The sequence below is a fragment of the Seriola lalandi genome, unplaced genomic scaffold, assembly GCF_002814215.2.
Source record: "Seriola lalandi dorsalis isolate HSWRI2012SDOR001 ecotype SW California unplaced genomic scaffold, Sedor1 jcf7180002054736, whole genome shotgun sequence".
NCBI lineage: Eukaryota > Metazoa > Chordata > Actinopteri > Carangiformes > Carangidae > Seriola > Seriola lalandi.
The window spans coordinates 922,080-943,700 of record NW_019525289.1 but is presented as its reverse complement, the minus strand read 5'-3'; the positions used below and the strand labels follow the sequence as shown (position 1 = coordinate 943,700).

General features: G+C 40.1%; 2 protein-coding genes across 4 annotated transcripts in view; both read right to left on the bottom strand.

The window, feature by feature from the left end:
* The window catches only part of LOC111668432 (enhancer of polycomb homolog 1-like), a 30,418-nt gene extending 17,179 nt beyond the window's left edge, over nt 1-13,239 (bottom strand). The window contains exons 1-3 of one of the 2 annotated variants that reach the window (XM_023424494.2): nt 12,904-13,239; nt 10,202-10,291; nt 1,129-1,288 (exon numbers count right to left, since the gene is read on the bottom strand). In XM_023424494.2, the coding sequence (XP_023280262.1) occupies nt 1,129-1,228 (100 nt within the window). In that variant the 5' untranslated portion in view covers nt 1,229-1,288; nt 10,202-10,291; nt 12,904-13,239. Of the gene's footprint in view, nt 1-1,128; nt 1,289-8,369; nt 8,788-10,201; nt 10,292-12,903 lie in introns of those variants that run through there. The other variant, XM_023424491.2, reaches the window with a different exon arrangement.
* A 1,700-nt stretch (nt 13,240-14,939) lies between these two features.
* Nucleotides 14,940-21,621, bottom strand: part of LOC111668415 (integrin beta-1-like) — a 24,587-nt gene continuing 17,905 nt past the window's right edge. Inside the window, exons 11-17 of one of the 2 annotated variants that reach the window (XM_023424474.2) lie at nt 20,825-21,027; nt 20,249-20,487; nt 19,932-20,154; nt 19,133-19,365; nt 18,098-18,264; nt 16,814-16,891; nt 14,940-16,318 (exon numbers count right to left, since the gene is read on the bottom strand). In XM_023424474.2, the coding sequence (XP_023280242.1) occupies nt 16,814-16,891; nt 18,098-18,264; nt 19,133-19,365; nt 19,932-20,154; nt 20,249-20,487; nt 20,825-21,027 (1,143 nt within the window). In that variant the 3' untranslated portion in view covers nt 14,940-16,318. The remainder of the gene's footprint in view (nt 16,319-16,813; nt 16,892-18,097; nt 18,265-19,132; nt 19,366-19,931; nt 20,155-20,248; nt 20,488-20,824; nt 21,028-21,621) is intronic. The other variant, XM_023424475.2, reaches the window with a different exon arrangement.

The following is a 21,621-nucleotide window of genomic DNA, read 5'->3' as shown; positions in this document are numbered from 1 at the left end:
GAGTTTTGATTCAGCCGCGGTGTGTCTCTCAGCAAGAACACTGCCAAATCTGCTAAGATCAAATTAAACTAGCTGCCATCAAGCATTCACAGCTACTGCACTTATAATTATAGAGTAAACAATGCACAGCTTTTAAGTGATAACCTCTGTTCAGATTTAATTATAGCAAATCTTGGGTAGCCATCAAGGCAGATGGCTGATGAGACTTTTTTTTTTTTTTACTTGCACAAATTGACAGTGTAAAATCATCCTTACACAAATGGAATAATACACAACATACTGTATTTGCAGAATTTTTGATATTTCTGTACAAACTATCATGGCTTGGAAATGATCTGAACTGATTTTTATTTTATTTTTTTCCCCCACAGTTCAGACTTCCGAGGATACCCTGAAATTTGTTCAACAGCAATTTGACAGGACAACACATTTGTCATTTCAGCTTCCAAACTGATAATGTCTCAGTTTAGGCTACAACAAATTGCTTTGCTTTGAGAAACAATTGTGGCTACCACTTGTGACACCGACAGGGTTACTAAACTAACCAATCTCACAAACTCATTTTCTTTGATGCTATTACTGAACCAGGCAATCTCTCAAACTCATTTGCTTTGACAAACCGATGACAACTCGGTAAAAGCTCATAAAAAAAATGCCCAATGGCATTAAACGGATGAATAGCTGTCAGCGACAACGGAGCCACTACCTTGGCTTGCGAGTCATTGAACGGGATCAACATTTTATAAGACTTTATGCAACTTGCAACCAACTTAGCTAACATTCTGTAGCCAGGAAGTATGTTTCACTTATAATGCCATGTGGGTTTAAACGACACATTTTCTTCCATTGAAAACTACTCTGAGGAAACTCTTTATATTCCAAAAGTTAATCTAAAGAAATGAAACAGGTCTAAAGTGATGCTTTACAAATTAAAAAAAAAAAAAAAAAGTATCCTTAATGTACACTCATGGCAGCTTATAATTCTGATCAACAGCCCCCAAGTGTCATTTAATGTAATCAAAAATAATTGAGGTAAACACAAAAGCCAAATGAAACCTAAACTGCTACATCAAACTCATTGTCTCTGCTTTCTACATCATATATTTGCCAATAGAGAAGCCCACTTACGCTGTATGTGAATTAGCTGCTTTGGCATCTTGTAGTCCCCAGGGTAGAGGGAGTCGTAGTAGGTGATGTTGCTCTCCGCCTCGGGGACTGGGATGACCATGTTGTCCCGCTTCTCGCCATATACCTGCTGTGCCGAGATGGCCCGCTGGAGATGGTGTTCCTACAGAGACACAGATGGAGTTGAGACACCTGCACCACCGAGGATGGATTTTCTCTCACTAGAGATTATATACAAACTACCATAGAAATAAAATCACTTAAACGCAGCAGAGGACATTTTTTTCTTGAAACCATCAAGCTGGTATGAAGCGAACATACTGGGTAAAGAAACCTGGTACCACACAGCTGAAAAACCTTTTAAAAAAACCAAAACAAATTTAAAAACAAAATCTGAAGGCAAAAAGACTTTGCAACTAGTGTGATATGGCATGGTTTTAGGAAAGGAATTCAGTTAAACAGTTTGTCCACTAGAGAACAGCAACAAGTTTACTTTTCAACTGTAAAATGTATTTTTGCCACATAATATGTATGTTTGGTGGCATTTTCTTTTCTCTGCCAGAAACACTTGCAGTCATTATTTAGAACTAGTATTCTAACTCTATTTCAACTTAACACAGTAAAAGAAGTAGGAAAAAAAAAAAAAAAAAATCAACCTTTATAGATTTAATTATGCTGCCACAATGCCCACAATAGGAGGTTTACTGAGTATTGAGCAGCTTTGGTCCTTTAAAAAGCAAAGCAAAAGGTAAAACTTCAAAGGGCTGAAACAAACTAAACAACTCCCAGCTTAAGACCAATTTGTGGAGCAGCTGGAGCAAAACAGAACATTGTCCAACCGAAACGATATCTTGCAAACTGTCATTCTGTGAGGGAAACACACTGACTCATGTAGATACCAGCCGAATGTACACCTGCAAAGTGAGTTGCAGGCGATTATCCAGATAAACAATGAGTACCAGTCAATGTTTTCAATGTATTTAAATCTTAATAAGGAATTACAGATTGGCCCTAGAATGGCATGTGGGAGCTCGACAGCGACAAATCTGAACATGCCATCACTCTCAAGCACAAATACAGAGGGAAACTTGACACTGTTTTTGTCTCCAGCGATCAGTCTGTTGGCCTTATCTACCCGCCACAAGTGTGATGAGAGCCTGCTGCTGCCAAACCCGTTGAGGAGGGAATGTGCCGGAAGGAAGGCAGACAGGCTGGAAGGCTGACTAACTGGTTTGCTGGTGGGCTGCTTGTCTGAACAGTCCCAGTCAGTCGTAGTAGTGGAGCCTTTGGCCCCGAGCTGGGCACTGAGCCACTGGCAGGCAGGCAGTCTGTCAACAAGGCAGCGTGCCGCTGGGCTCGTTCAACAGTTCTCTGGAGAGATGGTGTGTGTTTATTGTTTCCCCTGCGGCTGTCAAAGACACAAGGGTGGGGGGTGGGGGTGGGGGATGTCTGTGTCTCAGGAAGGTAGGCAGAGTGAGTGAATGAGTGAGTGAGTCAGACAGAGAGAAAGCGTGTGTGTGTGTGTGTGTGTGTACGTACTTGAATGAGGAAGTGTGAGACTGGAAATGCAACTGGTCTGTTATGCATTTTTGCATGAAAAGCAATTGAATTTACCTGCTGCCAAAACTATCACCAGTCAGTCGTATCACATGGCCACTGTTGTATAACACACATGGCAGCCTTGAGGAGGATATACTACATTACGTAAGTATTGAACAACTTCCTTTCAGTTTGAGCCTGTGCAGTTGACACTGTCAAAGAGACAGTAGTAGGAATTTGATTCTAAACTGCCACATTCTCTTGGCTGAGACCTAATGCTGCTCCTCCAGTAAACTCAATTAAGCAACTGCTTCTTATTCACGGGTAATATGACCTGTCGTACTGACTGTACTTCAAGCTCTACTGGCTATGTCTGGACCTCATCTCTTATGCAAGCATTGCCCCACAGTATGCATGATTGGCCCCAGTGTGTCTGGCAGGCTTCTCAGTTTGCTGCTATGAATGAAAAAAGTTGAGGTATTATTTGTGTTAGCCTAAAGGTATATGTGATTTTGTGTCATGATATTAATATATTATGAGTATGAGTATGTTTTCTTTTCATTTCAAGTGAGAAATCCTACATGGATATACAGATGGAATTGTCGGTTATGGATTTCTTGGATTTTTGGCATCTATCAATCGTCTAATACAACAAGAAACTCTTATAAACAGTATGGTAAAATCTGACAGTTGACAAATTTCTATTGTCACACACTGGACCCATCCCCATTCAGAAACTAACAACGGCCCTGCAAAGCACTGTTGTTTTTTTCCCCCAGTCTCCTCCTACAGGTTTATTTCTTTGCAGAATTCAGAGGGAAATATATTTTCCATGGGGTGAATATTATATGCTATGTAACTATTATATGCACTACACAACTTCAAGTTGGTTATATATCAACAAGACTCCTATAAATTTATTGCACTTTGTTACTTAAGTAACTGGAAAACTGCTCTAACAGAAACGCCCGACAAGACTGTAACCATTACCATAACTTACATGAAACTGTCTGAATAAGACAGTTGTTTAGAGTTCTGGTAGTACCTGATATGCAGCTGAGGAGCCCCCTTATAATCACTATGGTATTTCTACTTTAAACATTTTTATGAGCACATTTTAAAAATGTAATTTCTTCATTTTAGGGATTCATATCATCTGGATTTTGTTTTAATCTAAGCTGCCCCTGGCATCACATGAAGGCCAGGAGAAAAGAACAGGAACATAGGAGCGGCAAATTGTTTTCACTGGGTTAAATCAAGCAAGCGTGCCGCTTCTCAGAAAGACCTCCAAGTGAAACTGAAGACAAACCCAGCAGAACACTAATCAATTTGTGTCTCTTTAAAAAGACCCCAACAGGCAGGCTTTTCAGAGCTACAGGGTTTCTAAACAGATGGTCCTCGACACTGACTGAGACCTTGAAGACACAAAGCACTGTTCCACAGCATTCAGCACGAGCTTCACTATTCATATGGTCTTTAGTCATTTAGTCAATTAGTCAAGTTATCACTTCATACAACAGAACTGTATTCTGACAGAAAAACAGCTTTTCCAGGACTGCAAAGTGTGGACAAATAATCACAACAAATTATTTGGATTAATTTTTAATATACCAAGTTCGATTGAATGGTTAGGGTAATGCTCGTTAGACAACAGTGTAGTTATGCACACACACACACAATGTTCCTGCATTTTCAAATGAGCAACTACAGTGTGCAAAAAGTCTTACTTTATCTTTCATTTTTTATTACTTGTCCCTGGTACTGGTGTCAAAACTCAAAGTAACTGGTGGTAATTCATTTCACAGTCAGGAAAAAACAAACATGTTGTTTGTAACGGGTTCAGTCTTCTGTATTAAATCTGATTTATTGTGTCCCAGAGCCCCATGTTCATCACAACCATTTGGACTTTTGAGACTAGCAATATTCTGTCATACACGAGGCAAGTGACTATACTTTACATTTATGGCAGTATGTGCTCTGGTGATCTGTTCTAAGGATGCAACGACTGCCTATAGAAGAAGGTGCTGATGACAAGCCTTTCAGATTTATTCTCAAAGCTTCCCTAAGGCGTCTGCAGACAGAACTCGAAGCTCTTACACATTCAACCTATCTGTAGTGTTTGCTCTAACCCACTCTGTGCTTGTACGCTTGCATAACCTTCAAGTTCCTATCTGATTCCAACATTCCCCCGGCAAGCCCCTAAACCTCCGCATCAACCTCTTCTGGCTTCTCCACCACGAGGGAGAAACTCATAAAAAAATCAAATGGCCTTGAGCAAAATCACATCAGCTGCCAAACCTAATCAAGCATTGTGTTTGTTTACTTTCCCCTCCATGGCTATTTGCTTGAGAATAAATAGACTCAGATTGAGGTGAACAGTCAGAATACAGAGCATTTGGCTGGTGCCCTTGCACACACAAACTTTTTCCTCTTGGTCTCGCTTTCTCACACATACACACAGGAGCCCAGAAATAGCGTTCTAAAATGACCAAATCGATCACTGTCAAGTCTGCTGAGGCAGCCAGAGCCTCCTCCACCTTCCCCAGTCTCGCCTCTGACAGCTACTGTCCCAGACACTGTAAATGCCACTTAACATGATGGACAGCTGCAGGGAACGGTCTGCTAGAGCTGTCAAGGGACACATAGCTACAGTACAAAGCAGGTTTATGTGCTGTGTGGGAGGATGATTTTTAACACCCAGTGTAAGTGGGGTGGGAAATTAACAGCAGCCATCAGCCTGCGTTTTTGGCTGTTCCAACTCTGCTAAGCAGTTTGTAAAGTAACAGAGCGTGAACTGAGAAACTTTCCATTCCACAAATGAATGTGGCTGCTGGTAAAATAAGACCATGGCAGTGTCTGCAAGTTTTTTCAAGCTTGAGCGTGGGCCCACTATTGCATAATAATGCCGTGAAACCAATTAATCACAAACAGTCAATGTTCATACAGTAGTCTTCCAATCATCGGCCATTGACTGGAGAGTTCCAGCTGAGGTTTGCCTAGCTGGTAAACTGGCTGTGGAGAACCTGCCACAAGGCTGATGTTAATTTCCCACGCTGCCCACATATACACCAATGCAGAACTTTCAACAGCTAAAGAAAAAAGGAGGGAAACAGCTGACAAAGGCAACTTTCAATTTCACAGCATGTAGACTGTAGGGACTTTGGACAGGTGACATGCCCCAAATTCCCACCCAGCAAGGTCACGCAGTGAGAAACTAGTGGTATGCCAGAATCAGAGAGTGTGTGTGTGTGTGTGTGTGTGTACAAGAACGATGTCTGGCAAAGAGGCAAACACAACAGATGCCGGTGGGTTCCCACCCGGGCTGCAGATATTGACCTCACTTTCACCCAAATGTAAACACAAGACAAAGTGTCTGACCCAAAACAAACAAGCAGCACGTGCTGGGGGAATTCCTGCGATGATGGCTCTTCAGTCAAGCCACACTACATACACACCGCCTATAAATTATAAAACCACATGCTGGACAGAGATACAACTTTTGAAAGGCAGAGTCCAGCAGCAACAGAGAGAGCAAGGCCGTAGTCTTGTGCTCACTAATTGCTTGAAACGAGCATGGCCTGAATCTGAAAAGTCGCTCTGTGGTCTGAGTTCAACAGCTCACTGTTAAAAGCTCTCTATTAGAAGAGCGTCAGGAAGTGCAGAGACACCACATATTCACCCTGTAGACCACTGAAAATCGAGTGGGTAGTCAATGTGGTTGTGGGTAAGCAAACCTTGCAAAGCTGATGCATTAACACTTAAAGGATGGCTGTTCATAATAAAAGTGAAGCAAGTCTCCAGAAATGCCAGGCACTACTCCCTGTGTGGATCAATGAATGCAGTATCAGGCCCAATTAACTAAAATACATGCATTTACAGTACAATAAGGCAACAGCACCACACCTTAAGGCTTTTAAAAGAGTGTGAGCTACAATATCTGCCGTCACTGATTCAAAGCAAATCTCCATCTGAACTCTGACGTAAAAATTCATGACAGACGACTCCAAACACTGAGTGGCTGGCATGCAGCAGGCCTTGCCCTATCTCTTATGATAATATGACTGTTACATAACCAAGCACTCCAGCTGAGCAGAGCACAGACTTTGAAGTGACAGCAACCCCCCCCTTCCTCCCTCTTCCTGCCCTGATCTCCTCCTGAGCGCCACGTGCCGCTGGTCTGCCAGCCTGCTGTGCTATCTGACATACTGAACCCCTGACACTGAGCCTCCACAAGAGCAGGGACACAGACCGGCTGCAACACACTTTCAGTGAATAATAGCATCATCCACCTCAGACGCCTGTACTGATATTCCCCATTTGCCTGCCCTTATATTTTAAACATTAGTCAAGCTTGCTGAGTCAGCTACAAAAGTTGAATCCTTGGAGAGGGTAATATATTGCTTAGGGGACCCAGGATAAGGACCTCGCTGTGACACGCTGCTGATGAATGACAAGAACAGAACAGAAGAACACAGTAAAAAAAGAATTCCATTGGGTTGCATCTAGTTTACAAACAACCCCACTACAGCCTACAGATAACTAAATCCGCCCATGTGGGATGCTACACAACCCAGACAGACACAGAAGCAAACCGTCTATGCATCTGCCTCTGTGGCTGGTGCATCCTTAAATCTCACCTAAAATATCTTGTTTCTCTTTCCAACAGACTGTCAGCATACGCTAACCAATTATCTGCAATAGCAGCAAGCAGAGTTTCCCCAAACCAAAATGTGCAAGCATTAGAGACTTTGATTTTTAGGTGGGCTTTAATGTGCTTATCTGGTAAATCAAATGTCAACACTGTGAAACCAGAGGGATGTTTATTGTAGTCACAACAGCCATCAAGAATAACCACCTTATCCCCCATGTGACCTACTCTGAAAAGTCAACATAAGTAAATATATTAGGAGAAATCTCTGCCGGTTCAGTTGCTGCAAGACTGTGGGAGATTAAATAATACTCCTGTCTGACAGCTACACAAACAGGATGATTACCCCAGTGCATTTACTGTTCGAACAATGGTTTTAGTTGTTGCAATACCCGAATAACAACAGCTGCATTACAAATATAGTGTGGGAACAAAACCCACAGCCTCACTATATAACTACACACATACACAAATCCATGACATGACCATGAAGTGGTAACAGCAAACTGTGCCTAAACTGTGACATGTCCTACTGCAAATCAGATGAAAACAATGTCAACACAAACAAACATATATACTGTATGTTTCAAGATGACAAAGGTTAAGATTTCCCAAATGCATGGCAGCAGTATTGACATTCCTGTCTGGTAGTGGTACAGATGCCACATATAATATGAAATCACTAGCTCCCCCTTGCCCTGGTCCTTTGCAATTACGCCAACACAAGGCCCCATCCTGACAGACAAGACAAAATGTCGGAATTGCTGAAGTCACATGACTCCTTTGTACTCAGAAAACCACCTCACGCATAAATAAGCCGGCAAAACCTAGCGATTTAATCCAATAATGACACAATGTATCTCCGCTTCACCCAAGCTTTCGTCCAAGTCTCACATATATGCAATATGCAACAGAAATCTGTCGTGTTTCTTCTGAGAAAATTGGCGGCCATTTTGTGAAAGCTTGCGCAGAAAAAAAGAGGGACGCCTCTGATCATGTAAAAATAAGAAATAAACCAAAGCGTATATTTTCACATTTTGGAACTGTTAAAGCATACCGATTCCTCTTCTTTCTCCATCCCCGTAGGCATCTGCGGCACTGCCCGGTTAATGGATGCATATTCGTGTAGGTCGGGTAAATCCTCACAACGGAAGACGGGTAGTGGCTTGGAAGCGTCCAGCGCCCGTGCCCGAAACGACAATTTACTCATTTTTCACAATTCGAGATGCAATATAAATCTATCCGATCTCCTAATATTCACAACGGTACCGAGTGGAGCTTTCATGGATGTTTCTGTGCGGTTAATCTCTATTCTAACGTTCGAATGGTTGTAGCTTGTATTTAGGGCGTCGCCAACGGAGCCGGGGGAAGGCCCGGATCTTGGTCGCTCTCTCTCGGACTGTTTTTTTCCGACGCTCCGCTCCCTATCGGTGGTTCAGTGCGCCATGGACAACATGGCGGACATTTAAAACTCTTTTGCGCTGTTTCGCTCGGAGCGGTCCAACCCCCAGTTCGTGGACCGACCATTCCCACACGGTCCCGAGCGCTTGCGCGTTGCGGGGGTGGGGGGAAGGGGGCATTTCTTGCAAACTAACTCCTCTGCACACATACACATAAATAATTGAAATAAACATTAGGCATGGCCGAAATATATACCGCCATAATAAAATAAATAAGCAAAAAATGGTTTATATATTAATGAAACCTTTAAATAAAGAGGAATTACAAATTTATTAAAAAGCTTAACTTCCTAAAAAAAAAATAACTGAAATTGTAGTTGTATTTAACATATATTATCATTTATTAAGTTCCACCAAGTAACTGAATATTATATTAAGACAACGGATAAATTAAATAAATTTAGAAACGAAGTCATTAACGCGTTTCACCTGATATGATTAATATCACGAAAGTTGTATAAAATGTACATCTTACTTATTCAAAATTTGGTGTTGTTGATTGTGAATTACTGACTGTGCAGTGCAATAATTTGAGCCTATAATATCATATCCATGTGTATTCTTACCAGAATTCTCAAATCATAATAAATCAAAGCTCATCTTTCCAAGTTTATATTGCTCAATAACTTAAAACAGTATACCCTTAAAATACTAAGAGTAAATGCCTCAATTACCTTTTATTTGAAAGATTCAATTTTTTTTATATCCAAATGTATTTTTTCAGAATCAAAGCTATTAAAACCAAGTTGTATTAGGTCAAATATTAGTATACTTTAAATTTCTTTTCTGGTAGTTGCTTTTATGGTTTAGAACAAAACTGGAGAAATACAGTCCTTAAGCCACTACAAGCCAACGCCTCAAAAACCACAGAAATAACTGTTCCTGCAAACTGACCTGAGATAACAGATCCACTGAACCTTATCTATCAGCAGTGATTCTATAGCAGCCCACAACAGAAAAAAAGGTCTGTTCCAGGTGAACGCTTCATGGCGTCATGTTCACTATTTGAACAATGTCGCCCTCTTCTGGTCTGACAGGCAAATGATCTTGATCTTCAGGACAGGACACCAACATGCATTTTTGTAAGGAGTACAAACACCACTGCACACACGGCACACACTATTTGGTGAATATTTAGATCCAAAACACTATGCAGCTCTATGAGTGTACTCAATGTATTCAATGTGGGTGATTCCAGCCGTGTCAAAGCCCTTAACCGTGACAATGTTGGCACCATGCTTATCTTGCTGGACTCTAGGCTGCAACTGGGTTGCTTTGAGATAAGCTTTTGCCATGACCCTATAGGTTTTTGGGAATAGTGTTGATGTAGTATCTATGCTTAGTATCCAACAGAGCCAGAGCCAAAGACATTTAGAATGTTAATTTATCAAGGTTATAATAATATTTTACAATCATTAAAATACTTTACCTGTTGATGACATTAGGTTTAGCCAGGGTCCACCCAGGTGAACTGAGGTTTTCTTATCATCGTTAAATCCACTGACAGCATTATGAGGACCTGAGAGTCAATTCACAAGAGCAACAGGGACATTTAGTCAAAACTACATGAACACAAAAGCTTTAAATAAAAAACATATTATGACAACTCAGTTACAGGAAAAAATAAAACCAAGGGGCCTGCAAGTCAGTCAAAAAAGTGCCCTAACTAAGGTCTTTTAATTAGGAAAGTGCTGTCTGGGTGGAGCTAAGACAAAAAACATTTGTCCACCACCTGATCACGATTGTCAGCAGTGCTGCCTGGTCTGACCCTCCAACAACCACACCTGGCTGTGTTTATGGGTTGCGTCAAATGGGCTCGTTTGTATAGTGAGATCCTCTTAATCAGATTTATATATCTTTGATCTTTGTATAATGCAGTGTTACAATTGCAAAGAAAGCGGTTTACTTTTTTTCTCTGTAGTGTAGCAAAACATGAGGGGAGAAGAAACATTTTGTAAATATTTGTGTTCCTCTGAGGAAGAATCCGCATGACTTTGGCGATCCCTGACCTTACCTCTAGCGCCACCATGAGGATGACATGTTTGGTTTTCTGTGAAATGCTTCAACTACTTTGGAAAGGACTGCCATAAAATCTGGTACAGATAATTTAAGTCCCCAGAGGTCAAATCCTAATGACTTTGGTGACCCTCTTTTGAGCTCAACACTAACAATAGTCATTGTGAACATGTTAGCATGCTGACTTTAGCACTTGGCTAAAATAACTGCTGTGGCTAGGCACAGCCTCATGGGGGTCACGGACACTGGTTTAGATTCTTATGTCTCGCTATGTTTCTACTGGGTAAAATGACGTAACATTTAAAAGGGGTCAATTGTACTGACAAACCCAACTCTGCGCCTGAATGCCACTAGAGGTCCCTATCTGAGGTTTAAGCTAAACCCGAGACCCCTGCAAAAATACATTTAACAGTTCAGCTGTAACCTGTCTCCACAGTAACCTATCCTGTTGTATAGTCAGTGTTCAATCTAAACAAATTCATGTATATTTATTGCCAGGAAAGAGTTCCGTTATGCAAAAGCAGCACTGTGATCATGAGCACCATGGCACATGAAACCACAATATACAAATGTGTATTTAAATATTTATCTGCTGGATGAAGATAACCAGCTGGGTCCATTTAAGATAAAACTAATTAGATTTATCAATAATTTTGATGTTATGTGTTGATTCCTCCAAATCCTACTTGTGATACCTTATCAATACAGTTTAGCCAATATTGAGATCCATATAAGAGATGTAGATTTCCTTTAAACATTTTACCTGTTCTGCTGTCTGGCAGTTGAGCCCTTTGGAATGAGGTTATGGCTGTTTGAGGTGTTCAGAAGATGGTACATATGTGCAAGCTCCTCTGTTAAAAACACTAAGAATTGGAGGCACTGTATAATGCGATATTGATGCCTGCCTTTTGAAATATTACCATCGCATTTTAGAGGCATGGTTTCACATTCAGTCACAGATAATGAGCTGTATTGTAGATAAATTCCTTGAAATATTCTGCAATTACCAGCCTATGTATTCATTAGGAAAAAGGCATACATCCGAGTTCGAGGTCAGGGCCTCAGTGTCCAGTGATTATGCAAAAATGACAAGAGCTAGGGTGACATATTTTAGTCTTCCAAGTTAATGTGTGTGACCTTGACTGCTAAGCTTCGGGAAAACTTAGTAAAACATGTTAACACACTAACAGACCTTCTCAACATAACAAACAGTATTTTCATGCCTCACATACTTTGTACTAGCCTACATATGTCCCCTGTGGTTGGGGTTTGTCACACAATATCCAGAGCTATTTTTTTTTTTTAGTTTTCTGATTTACAGCTTACCTGGCTTATTTGATGCAGAGAACCCTACCAATCAGTTACTCTAAGCAGGCTTTAAAGAATAATTATTAACTAATAATTATAGTACTACAACCAATGCTAGTCACCATGAGGCAGCTTTAATCCTGGCTGGGTGCAGATCTTCCAAACTTCATCTTTACTGGGAAGCCAAATCACTCATAAAGGTCTCTCCCCCTTTTTGAGTCCTTGTAGGGAGAGGTGGGTGTTTTAGGAGGGGTTCTACTAATGCAGGGGATATGAGGGATACAGTCTATGATCCATGCAGGCCAGGGCCGAGCAGTTCCCTGGCAGACCACAGGGGCTGCCTGGCACTGTTTAGCCACACACCCTATGCCTGTGAGCCAACAATGTTACATTTCAAAGCAAGATGATGGAAAAACCCTCATATGAAATCATGTCAGATTTGTATGTGAGCCTCTCATCGACTCTTCACCTCTGCCTCCTGCTGATGTTTTCTCTCCCAGTTAGCCAGATCAGGTTTCCGACATTCTAATTTTGCCATTAATGTAACAACTAATGAACTAGATTTTTGTTTTATACAATGAAAAATATCTCCACTGCTTACATCGATCGATATCACACTCTCCTCGCTTTGGGAGCTGACAAAGTGATTAGGAACTTGTGGTTTTAGTGCTGAATTGCATCCAGCTGACCAGCCAGGAATTTGATTGCGTGTATGAAATCATCTGATGCCAGAAACACTTTTCACGATGGGCCTTTTTTTAAGCAGCCATCGATTCAAGTTAAAAAACATTACAAGAATATACTCACCAAGTCGATCATTCAGCACACGTTAGGGATTTAAAGATAGATGGACAACATTTCTGCAAGTCAGAAGTAAAAAAAAAAAAAAAAAAAAAAAAAAAACGCCAGGCAACACCAACACGACGCAGCTAGCCAGAGAGGGAGCCAACTAACACTAACGTTAGCCACAGCTAGTTTTCCTAGTTGGTTTCATAATAAAACACCCAACGGTGAGCCGGTAGTCCTGGTGGGGAGAGCCGCTGTCCGGTTTATATCCTGCTCGTTAAAAAGCGCTTTTCGGTCGATGAAAAGTCAGTATTTTCCTGTCGATGTAAAGCAGGGTGAAACTAGAGAGGTGGAAACCAAAGTGCTACTGTTGGGGGTTAACAACTTTGCTGTAAAACGCGGCCTGTGATTGGACAGCGAAGGCCACCAATCACCTGTGGAGAGCCCCTGGGTTTGTGGCGTCACGTTCCAGAGGGGATGGAACGAAACGTGATTGGCTTACGATGTCAGCATGAAGTCTGAGCCCCAGCCATTTTTTAAACGTTGTGATAAGGTCCTACTTTTACATGTTTGTATATTGTTTTTAGACGTAAAAACTAAGATGTTTTTACTTATACTTTTTTCGCTTACTGTGCACACGTTCTATACCCTAAAAGTAAAGCAAATATGCTAAATAATGCCACGAGTAGTTTTTAAATTTCAATTAACTTCACACAAATTGTATAAAGTAGGTAAAAAATCTAATCAATATTTGCTGTGACAGCACCAGTTCTCCTCAGTATACCTGCACACCGTTTTTCAAGGTGCTTCACAGGTAGGTTGTTCCAGCATCTTAGAGAAGTTGTCACTGTTCTTCTGTGGATTTAGGCTGTCTCAGTACCATCTGTCTCTTAACGTGATCCCAGACTGACTCCATGACGTTGAGATCAGGGCTCTGTGGGGGCCAGACCATCAGCTGCAGGACTCCTTGTTCTTCAAATCTCTGAAGATAGTTCTTTGACTCTGGCAGTGTGTTTGGGTTGTCCTGCTGCAGCCTCCCTGATGGACAAGAATCTAAACATCTAAAGTGCATACAATTTATGCACAGTACAAGCTTTACTTTTAAACCTGGGGCTACTTATTCATATGTTTCACTGCACTTTAACTGCACCTTATTCCACTGTTTTATCTGTCTTATTCTATTTTATCTTATTTTTATCTTTTATTTAGTTTTACTTTTTAAATTCCCCTTGTCTTTTATATTGCATTGCATTGTATTTGTTTTACAGTTAAAATGGGAATGCAAGACACATGCACAGATCACTTCAAAACATGCACAAGTATTGTCAATATAAACTTTGGTATCATTCAAAACACAATGTAGTTTAGTTCAGTCTTAACAGATTACCACACAGTCCAACTTTTTTGAAGCACATTTCATGTTTTACATTAGTCACCTTACTGAGTAGAAATAAACATTGCTCTACAGTACCCTCTTCAGCTCAATATCATCTTAATTTGATTTTATCCATCAGGTTAAGACAAAATAACCTGATTTCATTAGATGTTTTCTCAAAGTTCGTTATAAAAAGAGACAAATCTAAGTAGCAATACACCAAAAAAAAGAAGAAAAAAAAGATTCCCAGTGTGCCTTTGCTTTGTGATGAACTGTAACTACTTAAAAGACACAATGTTCTCCTTAAAACATTAATCGTTATGAATATTTAGAAAACTTTCTACATCATGGCACTTTTAATTACCAGGGATTTTAAAAATGGATTTGAGCAGAAAAAATGAAAACTCTTCTGATAATTCATCTGGTCGACTCATTTCAACCAGCTCACAGTTTACACTGCTTCCATTTGTCAGGATTATCTATAAGTCATCGATCAATAACCTGCTTTGTCCTCTGTCCTGAGTTTTGTTGAGGCACAAGAGCAGATCATTTGGTCAATTCAGAGTTTTTCCATCAGGTTCATGCACAGCAATAACAGACCTCCTGGTACACACTAAACACACAAATAAGTTAATAACAAATCCACGAAAATAGTAAATCACACAATAGTATCCTAACAATATGGGGGTAAATTGTTTTGATTGTTTATTCAATAAATAATTTCAGAAATACAGAATTGCAAATGTGAACGTGTTGTCGAAATTGAAAAAAGGCACTTAAAAACAACGGTGACAGGTGTAACCTTTTTTTTTTTTTTTTTTTTTTTACAAAAACTAAAAATTCTTGAGATCTAAAGCCATTTCCTGTCAATTGATCTTTAGAACTGAATGACATTATATCCACTCCTATTTCTGTTCAATAAAAAACGTTTGATCGAGGCACCACCAAATAGTTGGTTGGAATTACTGACGTAAAAAAAAAAACTGGGACCCTTCTTCCAGTTCAAATTCTACAAATAAAACAAGGCATTTCAATATAAGGAAATTTTGTTAGCAAATAAGGCAGATTTGCGTATTTGGCATTGCTGTGAAGATTAAAGGACCTGAGTTGGCTTTTAAATTAAGCAAGTAAAACCTGGAGCCAAACAGTAATACTACTGTACACTGATGTCCTTTCACCTAGAAAGGCAGCCCAAGAAAATATCTTTTGTAGATAAACATACATTTCAATTGATTGTTCAGATGGATTAAGTCACTTGGCAAAAAAATACTAACGCCTTCAACCCTGTTCTGTGAATACATATATGGCTTTACACAGAACCCAAAATATACTGTACACAATTCATTGCCGTACATGGCCAACTGGCGCTACATATGAAAAGTTCAATCCAAAGAGACATTTAAAAAGAAGTGATATCTACTCAGTCAAAACGCTTACAGACACAATAAAAGCTTTGCTCAAATCAATCGGCAGATCAATCTGAAGACCTTTGCCCACCTGCAGTTTTGAATCACTGACTGACAAGATTGCAGCGCACTCCACATTGTATACATAGTAATTTGGAAAGGAACGCTTCCATTTGTTGCCCATTATCAACATCAAATTACACCCTCAACGAAACACTGATAGCTTGATGGTTCTATGACAAAAAAAAAAAAAAAGGCACAGTTAGGCTTTCTGTTACCTTGCCAGTCCTGTGGCGGGACAAAAAAAAAAAAAATCTGTTCAAAAAACATTCTCTCAAGTTCTGCAGAGGCATAAAATAAAATATAAAAACCCCACATTTACACAGACTGTACACATTTCAGACGATGCATAGAAAATAAACCAAGTTAGTAAAACAAACTGAAATAGTGGCGAAATGCATTGCTATCTTTTGGTGACTACAACAACAACAAACAAACAAACAGTGAGAGCATTAGAAAACCCACCCCTCCCTTCACCCCGCCCATTTTCTCTTCCATACAGTGTTGTCACAATGAGGGCACAGCTCCATCATTTGCCCTCGTACTTTGGATTGACGACAGTTGTTACGGCACTTTTGTAAATTGGATTCTCACCCTGAGAAAGAGAGAAAAAACAACGAGAGTGAGTTAAACGGTTGTGAGTAATCAGATTAACAAATCACAGCACTCAAACTTTCATGTAGGTCAGATTGGTGGTTTCAAAATTTCAATATCAGTAAACTCAACAGTTTCAGACTAGGTTGTACAGTAGGAAAAAAAAACAAGAAACTCCAGCAATGAGCATGTGGCCACACAGTTCATCTTTTGCAGCAACATTTTGGACAAACATGTTAGATGAGCTGAACAATAATTTATGAGTTAAATTATTTTGTTTGTTCATATTAATATTTTTCCACTTTGTAAATTGACTGAGTGAGTATTAACAACAATCCACTAAAATATAACGAGGCACCTCTGGTTAATCATGCTAATTTCACAACATGCAATCACCAAACCTTTCATTTCCCTCAATAAAGGCAATCAAGGTGTAAAAGTGCGCAGAGAAATTTCATGCAAGAGCACAAAGCCATCTGGTGATACAAACTTGGACCTAAAGAGCAGCGGCTGTATTCCCATAGCTGGGATTCTGGAACTGGTTAATAGGACTCTTGTAAATGGGGTTCCCTTGCTAACATGGAGAAAGAAAGGGGGAAGATGAAAGGGAAAAACAGAAGAAAAAGAAATGAACAGGAACAGTGGAAAGGACAGGCATAAACGTCTGAGAGAGATGTTCAGCACAGCAGGAAAGATTAGGAAGAAATTTAACAGGTATGTAATATCTCTTGTTGTTATGGTCACCATTTCTTTTTTTCCATCTCAAACATGCAAATAATGATATATACTAAGAATTATGATTTCTTTTCTGTTTTAAGTAGTATTTTTATGTTTCCTGTAAACTGTGATTTGTTACATTTCAGTCTGATTTTTTTATTTTAATGAAATATCTTTCTAACTGTTGGCAAAAATACATAACAGCAAAAAACCCAGTGTCCCTCTGGTACGAACTGGGAATAAAAAAAACATTCCAAGTGTTATTGATATAAATACGATCAGGTTGCCTAAAAAAATAAAATGACAGACACTGAAAAGATCCCTAACAGCACAAACTATATTACTACATGTTTATTAAGATGGAATAGAAAGGAATCTAACAAGTCACTTTTTACAAGAGAGTAACTGTGAGCTATCTGCCAATGTCTACTGCAATAATATGGTAACTAATTATGTTTACAAGTAGTTCCCACTAACGCTGCCTGTGATGAATGTCTGCTTCCCAAACAGCCTGCTCCTGTGCTCCTGTGACTAACAAATAGGAGTGAGCAACAGTGTAGTTTTCCACCAGTGGTCACCCCTCAGCCCTCCTCTTTCTCAGCTTCATTGCCTTTTATGGTTGTGCAGTTGTACCATGTGGACAGCAAGAGGCAGCACTGTCAGCTGAGGGGAAGGCCGCTCCCTCAGCGAATAAAGACTAAACATAACATCATGGAACTCAGGTTGATCAAGGACAGTGAGGGCCACAGAGCTACAGATTCTCTCTGTTCTGTTCCACACCTTATGGATGTGTCACTGTTTCACATCCATAAAGAATACAGTTTAAGGCCTGGAAAGGCTAAAAATGATTGTACCTCAATCCTTTTAAAAGTTAGGGACAGTCAGATCATTATTTCCCTGAGTAAACATATATAATCTTGGTGCAGCTGGTGCAGCAGCTGAAACAACACAGCTTGGAGACTTCAGGTAAAATTTATTTGAACGGTGGAGGAAAATGAAACCTGTGCACTAGGAAAAGGTCTAATCAGTTATTGCTCCAGGTGCTCTGGTGTGACTGACTTACCGTGTCCCACTTGGCGTTCATCTTCTCCTTTTCAAATTTGGCAAACTCTCGGCGGTCATGGATGATCATGAGTAGTTTCCAGATGAGCAGCAGGGCGAGGCCGATCAGCACAATGCCCGCAACCACACCTGCCACGATGGGGATGATGTCAGGTCCTGCTGGGCACTCTGAAACACAGAAAATGCACAGACACCGAATAAAATCCACTGCTGATGAGAAGAAAAAATATCTTAAAAGACAGGTGAACCAACAGTTTCAATATAGAAAATTTGCATCCTAGACAAATGATTCAGTTTATTTTGGGTTGTTTGCAAATATAAGAAAAGCCTACTCTTTCCATGATGCAGAGCGAACATGTGCAAGCCATGATAGTCTGTTGGTTTTACATCTCAAAACAAAATTTGTGATGAAGGGGAACGAACCTGTGAATGCGTCAAATATTTAATACAGACTGTAACCTTGAAGTAATTCAGGTATTAACTGTAAAAGTGAGAGAGCAACAAAATATCCGCCCATCATACTATCACCATTATAACTACCACTACTATTGCAACTAACATTCATGTATTCAAAGGTGAGGAATCTAAAGTAAATTTACAATGGTATCATGAGGAGTTTACTTGTAAAGACACAAAGCTCTGTTCACATTAAGCTGTACCAACATGTACATGTACTGAGGCTGAACAAGCTGCTTTGAATGCACTTCCTTCCTCATAAAACATTTTCATAGCTGTGTTTTTTTAAAATTTGAAAACTGCATGTTTTACAGCCATGACTACTTGCTTGCACTCTTCTTCTTTGCCTTTAGCAGGTATATTTATGTGTTTCTTGGCATGTGATTGTCACATGCAGGACTGTGTATTGTGTACGAGACATAAACACAAGGATTAATACATTTTAAAAAAAAATGCTTCTTAGAGCTTCTAGTTGTCAAAATTTCCACAATGTACCTTGTAAAATAATGATGCAATCATACAAACAGCATCATATACAGTCAGGTTTTCAATTTTAGTAAATTTAGAGATGTAATCTTACCCAAGTTCTCCACCACGTAGACCTCCTTGGTATCGTTCCTGATGGCATAGGTGTAGTAGAACCAGCAATCGTTGGCATCTCGCTCTTTGCAGTGAGTCAGAGGGAAACTCTGGTCTGTGGGCTGAGGCAGCTTGTCGCGATCCTTCACCTTGATGAGCTCAAAGTAGCTGCATTCGTGCTCACATGTATCCTTCTTCTCTCCAGCATCAAATGCTCGGCACTGCACGCAATCTCTGCAGAAACATAGACGGAGGGGTTGATTAACTCTTCACGGTGTAACATCTATTAAGTGAAGTCTAAGAGGAACCAACTCACATTGTGACCAATGAGTGGTGAATAGTTACTAAGGTTACTAAGACAGAACTATTGCCAAAGTTTTGGAAATACTCAGATGATAATACCAAAAGTATAAAGTCTCAACAACTGTTCAATCATTTGGATTTTTCATATAGAATTAAATTATCTTATGTCCTGAAATTAATGTCTATATGCCACTTCAAAGAAGTAAGACACCCAGGAATAATGTCAATGTGGTGCATAAATAATGAATACTTCATTTATTCCTTTATTTGCTGGCCTAACAGTAATCAAATTGAAACATTTTGAGTCTAATATAATATATATGTTTGTTAATTGATGATTATAGAACATGTCCTCAAAGGCAGCTATGGCATGGCCGAGAAGAAACATACACATAAAAACATTAGAGAAGGAGATGCAAACAGAGACAAGTTTGGGGCTCAAACCCAAAACCCCCACCAACATTGATACATTGATCATTATATAGCCTCAGACTCACTTGTGCTCAGCGCAGACACCGGGGCAGGTGGGACAGATCTCGCAGGTTGGACCCTGGAATTTGGGGTTGGTGCATTTGCAGATTCCACATTCACAGGTACCACGACCGTTACAGATCTGCCCGTTCTTGGCGAGGCAGGTGGAGGTCTCCAGCGAGCAGTCGCAGGCACTGCCGGTGTAGTTGGCATCACAGATGCACTTCCTGCATTCACAACGCCCATGTCCTGGTGAAGAACAGGCAATGGCAGAGGTTACCGCAGGGCTTTCAATAAAACCAAGTCAGTGTTTGAAATGTCATTATATATACACAGTCCTCACCTCCACAGAGCTTGTTGTTGGAGCGGTCACAATTGAAGTTATCGCACTCACAGTACTTTCCACTGTAGACCTCTGCTGGATTTTCCCTCTTCTTGCATTCGCAGGTGCCACAGACACAGTCGCCATTGTTGCTGCAGATATCTGTACCATTGTCTTTTCTGCAGTTGGCATCCAGGTCCTCTGTCCGGACTTCGTCTTTGCTGCACTCACAAAGACGCCCAATACGTCCATCATTACACCTGAGGCAGAAGATGAGAGGTTAAACATTTCAGTAATAACACATGTTCTCACAATAGAACATAACAAGCAGAGAATTAATAAATAGACTACTAAATGTTTGGGAAACAGTACTTCAAGTGAAAAACACTACTCTGAACCAACGGGTGTGATTATCTGGGTGGAGAAAGCAAAAACAGGCCCATCTCCTTCCTCCTTTTTTGAACCATGTACCACAGAAGTGCACCTTTTAAAGATGTACAGCTGTAGCTGGAAACTGAAAGCTCACACTTCCTTGAGGTTTCATTGCACATGGTTCAGCGGAACTGACCTAGTAAATCTTCCTGGCTTGATACTTACTTGCAGGCTCCACACTCGAAGGTCCCATTGCCCTCATGGCACTTGTCACTGTTGGGTTGGCCTTCTGCTGCGCACTGACAGTCGCAGATGAAGTTCAGAACTATCTCCACCTCCTCAGTGAAGCCCAGCGGTTTAATCTTAATGACCTCAGATTTGCCATGTGATGGACACTTCTGGGATTCAATGGAAATTCTGAAAGAGACCTAGAAACCAGAGGGGAGTTTATAGGGTCATTAAACCTAATGAGGAGGATACTTTGAAGCTAATAGTGCCATTTTCCAGACATTACTCAGATTATTAGCTTGTGAAATGTTTCTCTTTTCTTGTTTATTTTGAAGTAACTTTTTTAAACTGTTTTTTGCTCCTTTTTTCTCTCAGTTTGGAACAGCAAGTTCCCTAAACCTGTAGGACATAGTCATTTATCAACTTCACATCCCAGAAACAATATTTTTCCCCTGTGCTACTTGGATTCCCCATGAGCCGAGATGCTTAACCCATTTATACCAGGTGCTGCGTAGCGCAACATTGCCCCTCCCGCCGGCTGCTGCGTAGCGCAGCATTGTTGATTCCTCGTAATTTTCATGATATATTTATACATATTTTACATATTTATATGCTGCATGCTAGGGTTGTCACGATACCAAATTTCAGTTTCGATACCGATACCAATATGTATTTCGATACTTTTCGATACTTTTTGTAAAAAATATTTCATTATATTATGTATTGCCTTAATGGGTTATTTAAATATTTAAAGAATGTAATTTAATTTTTAAAAATATATTTTTTAATGTATT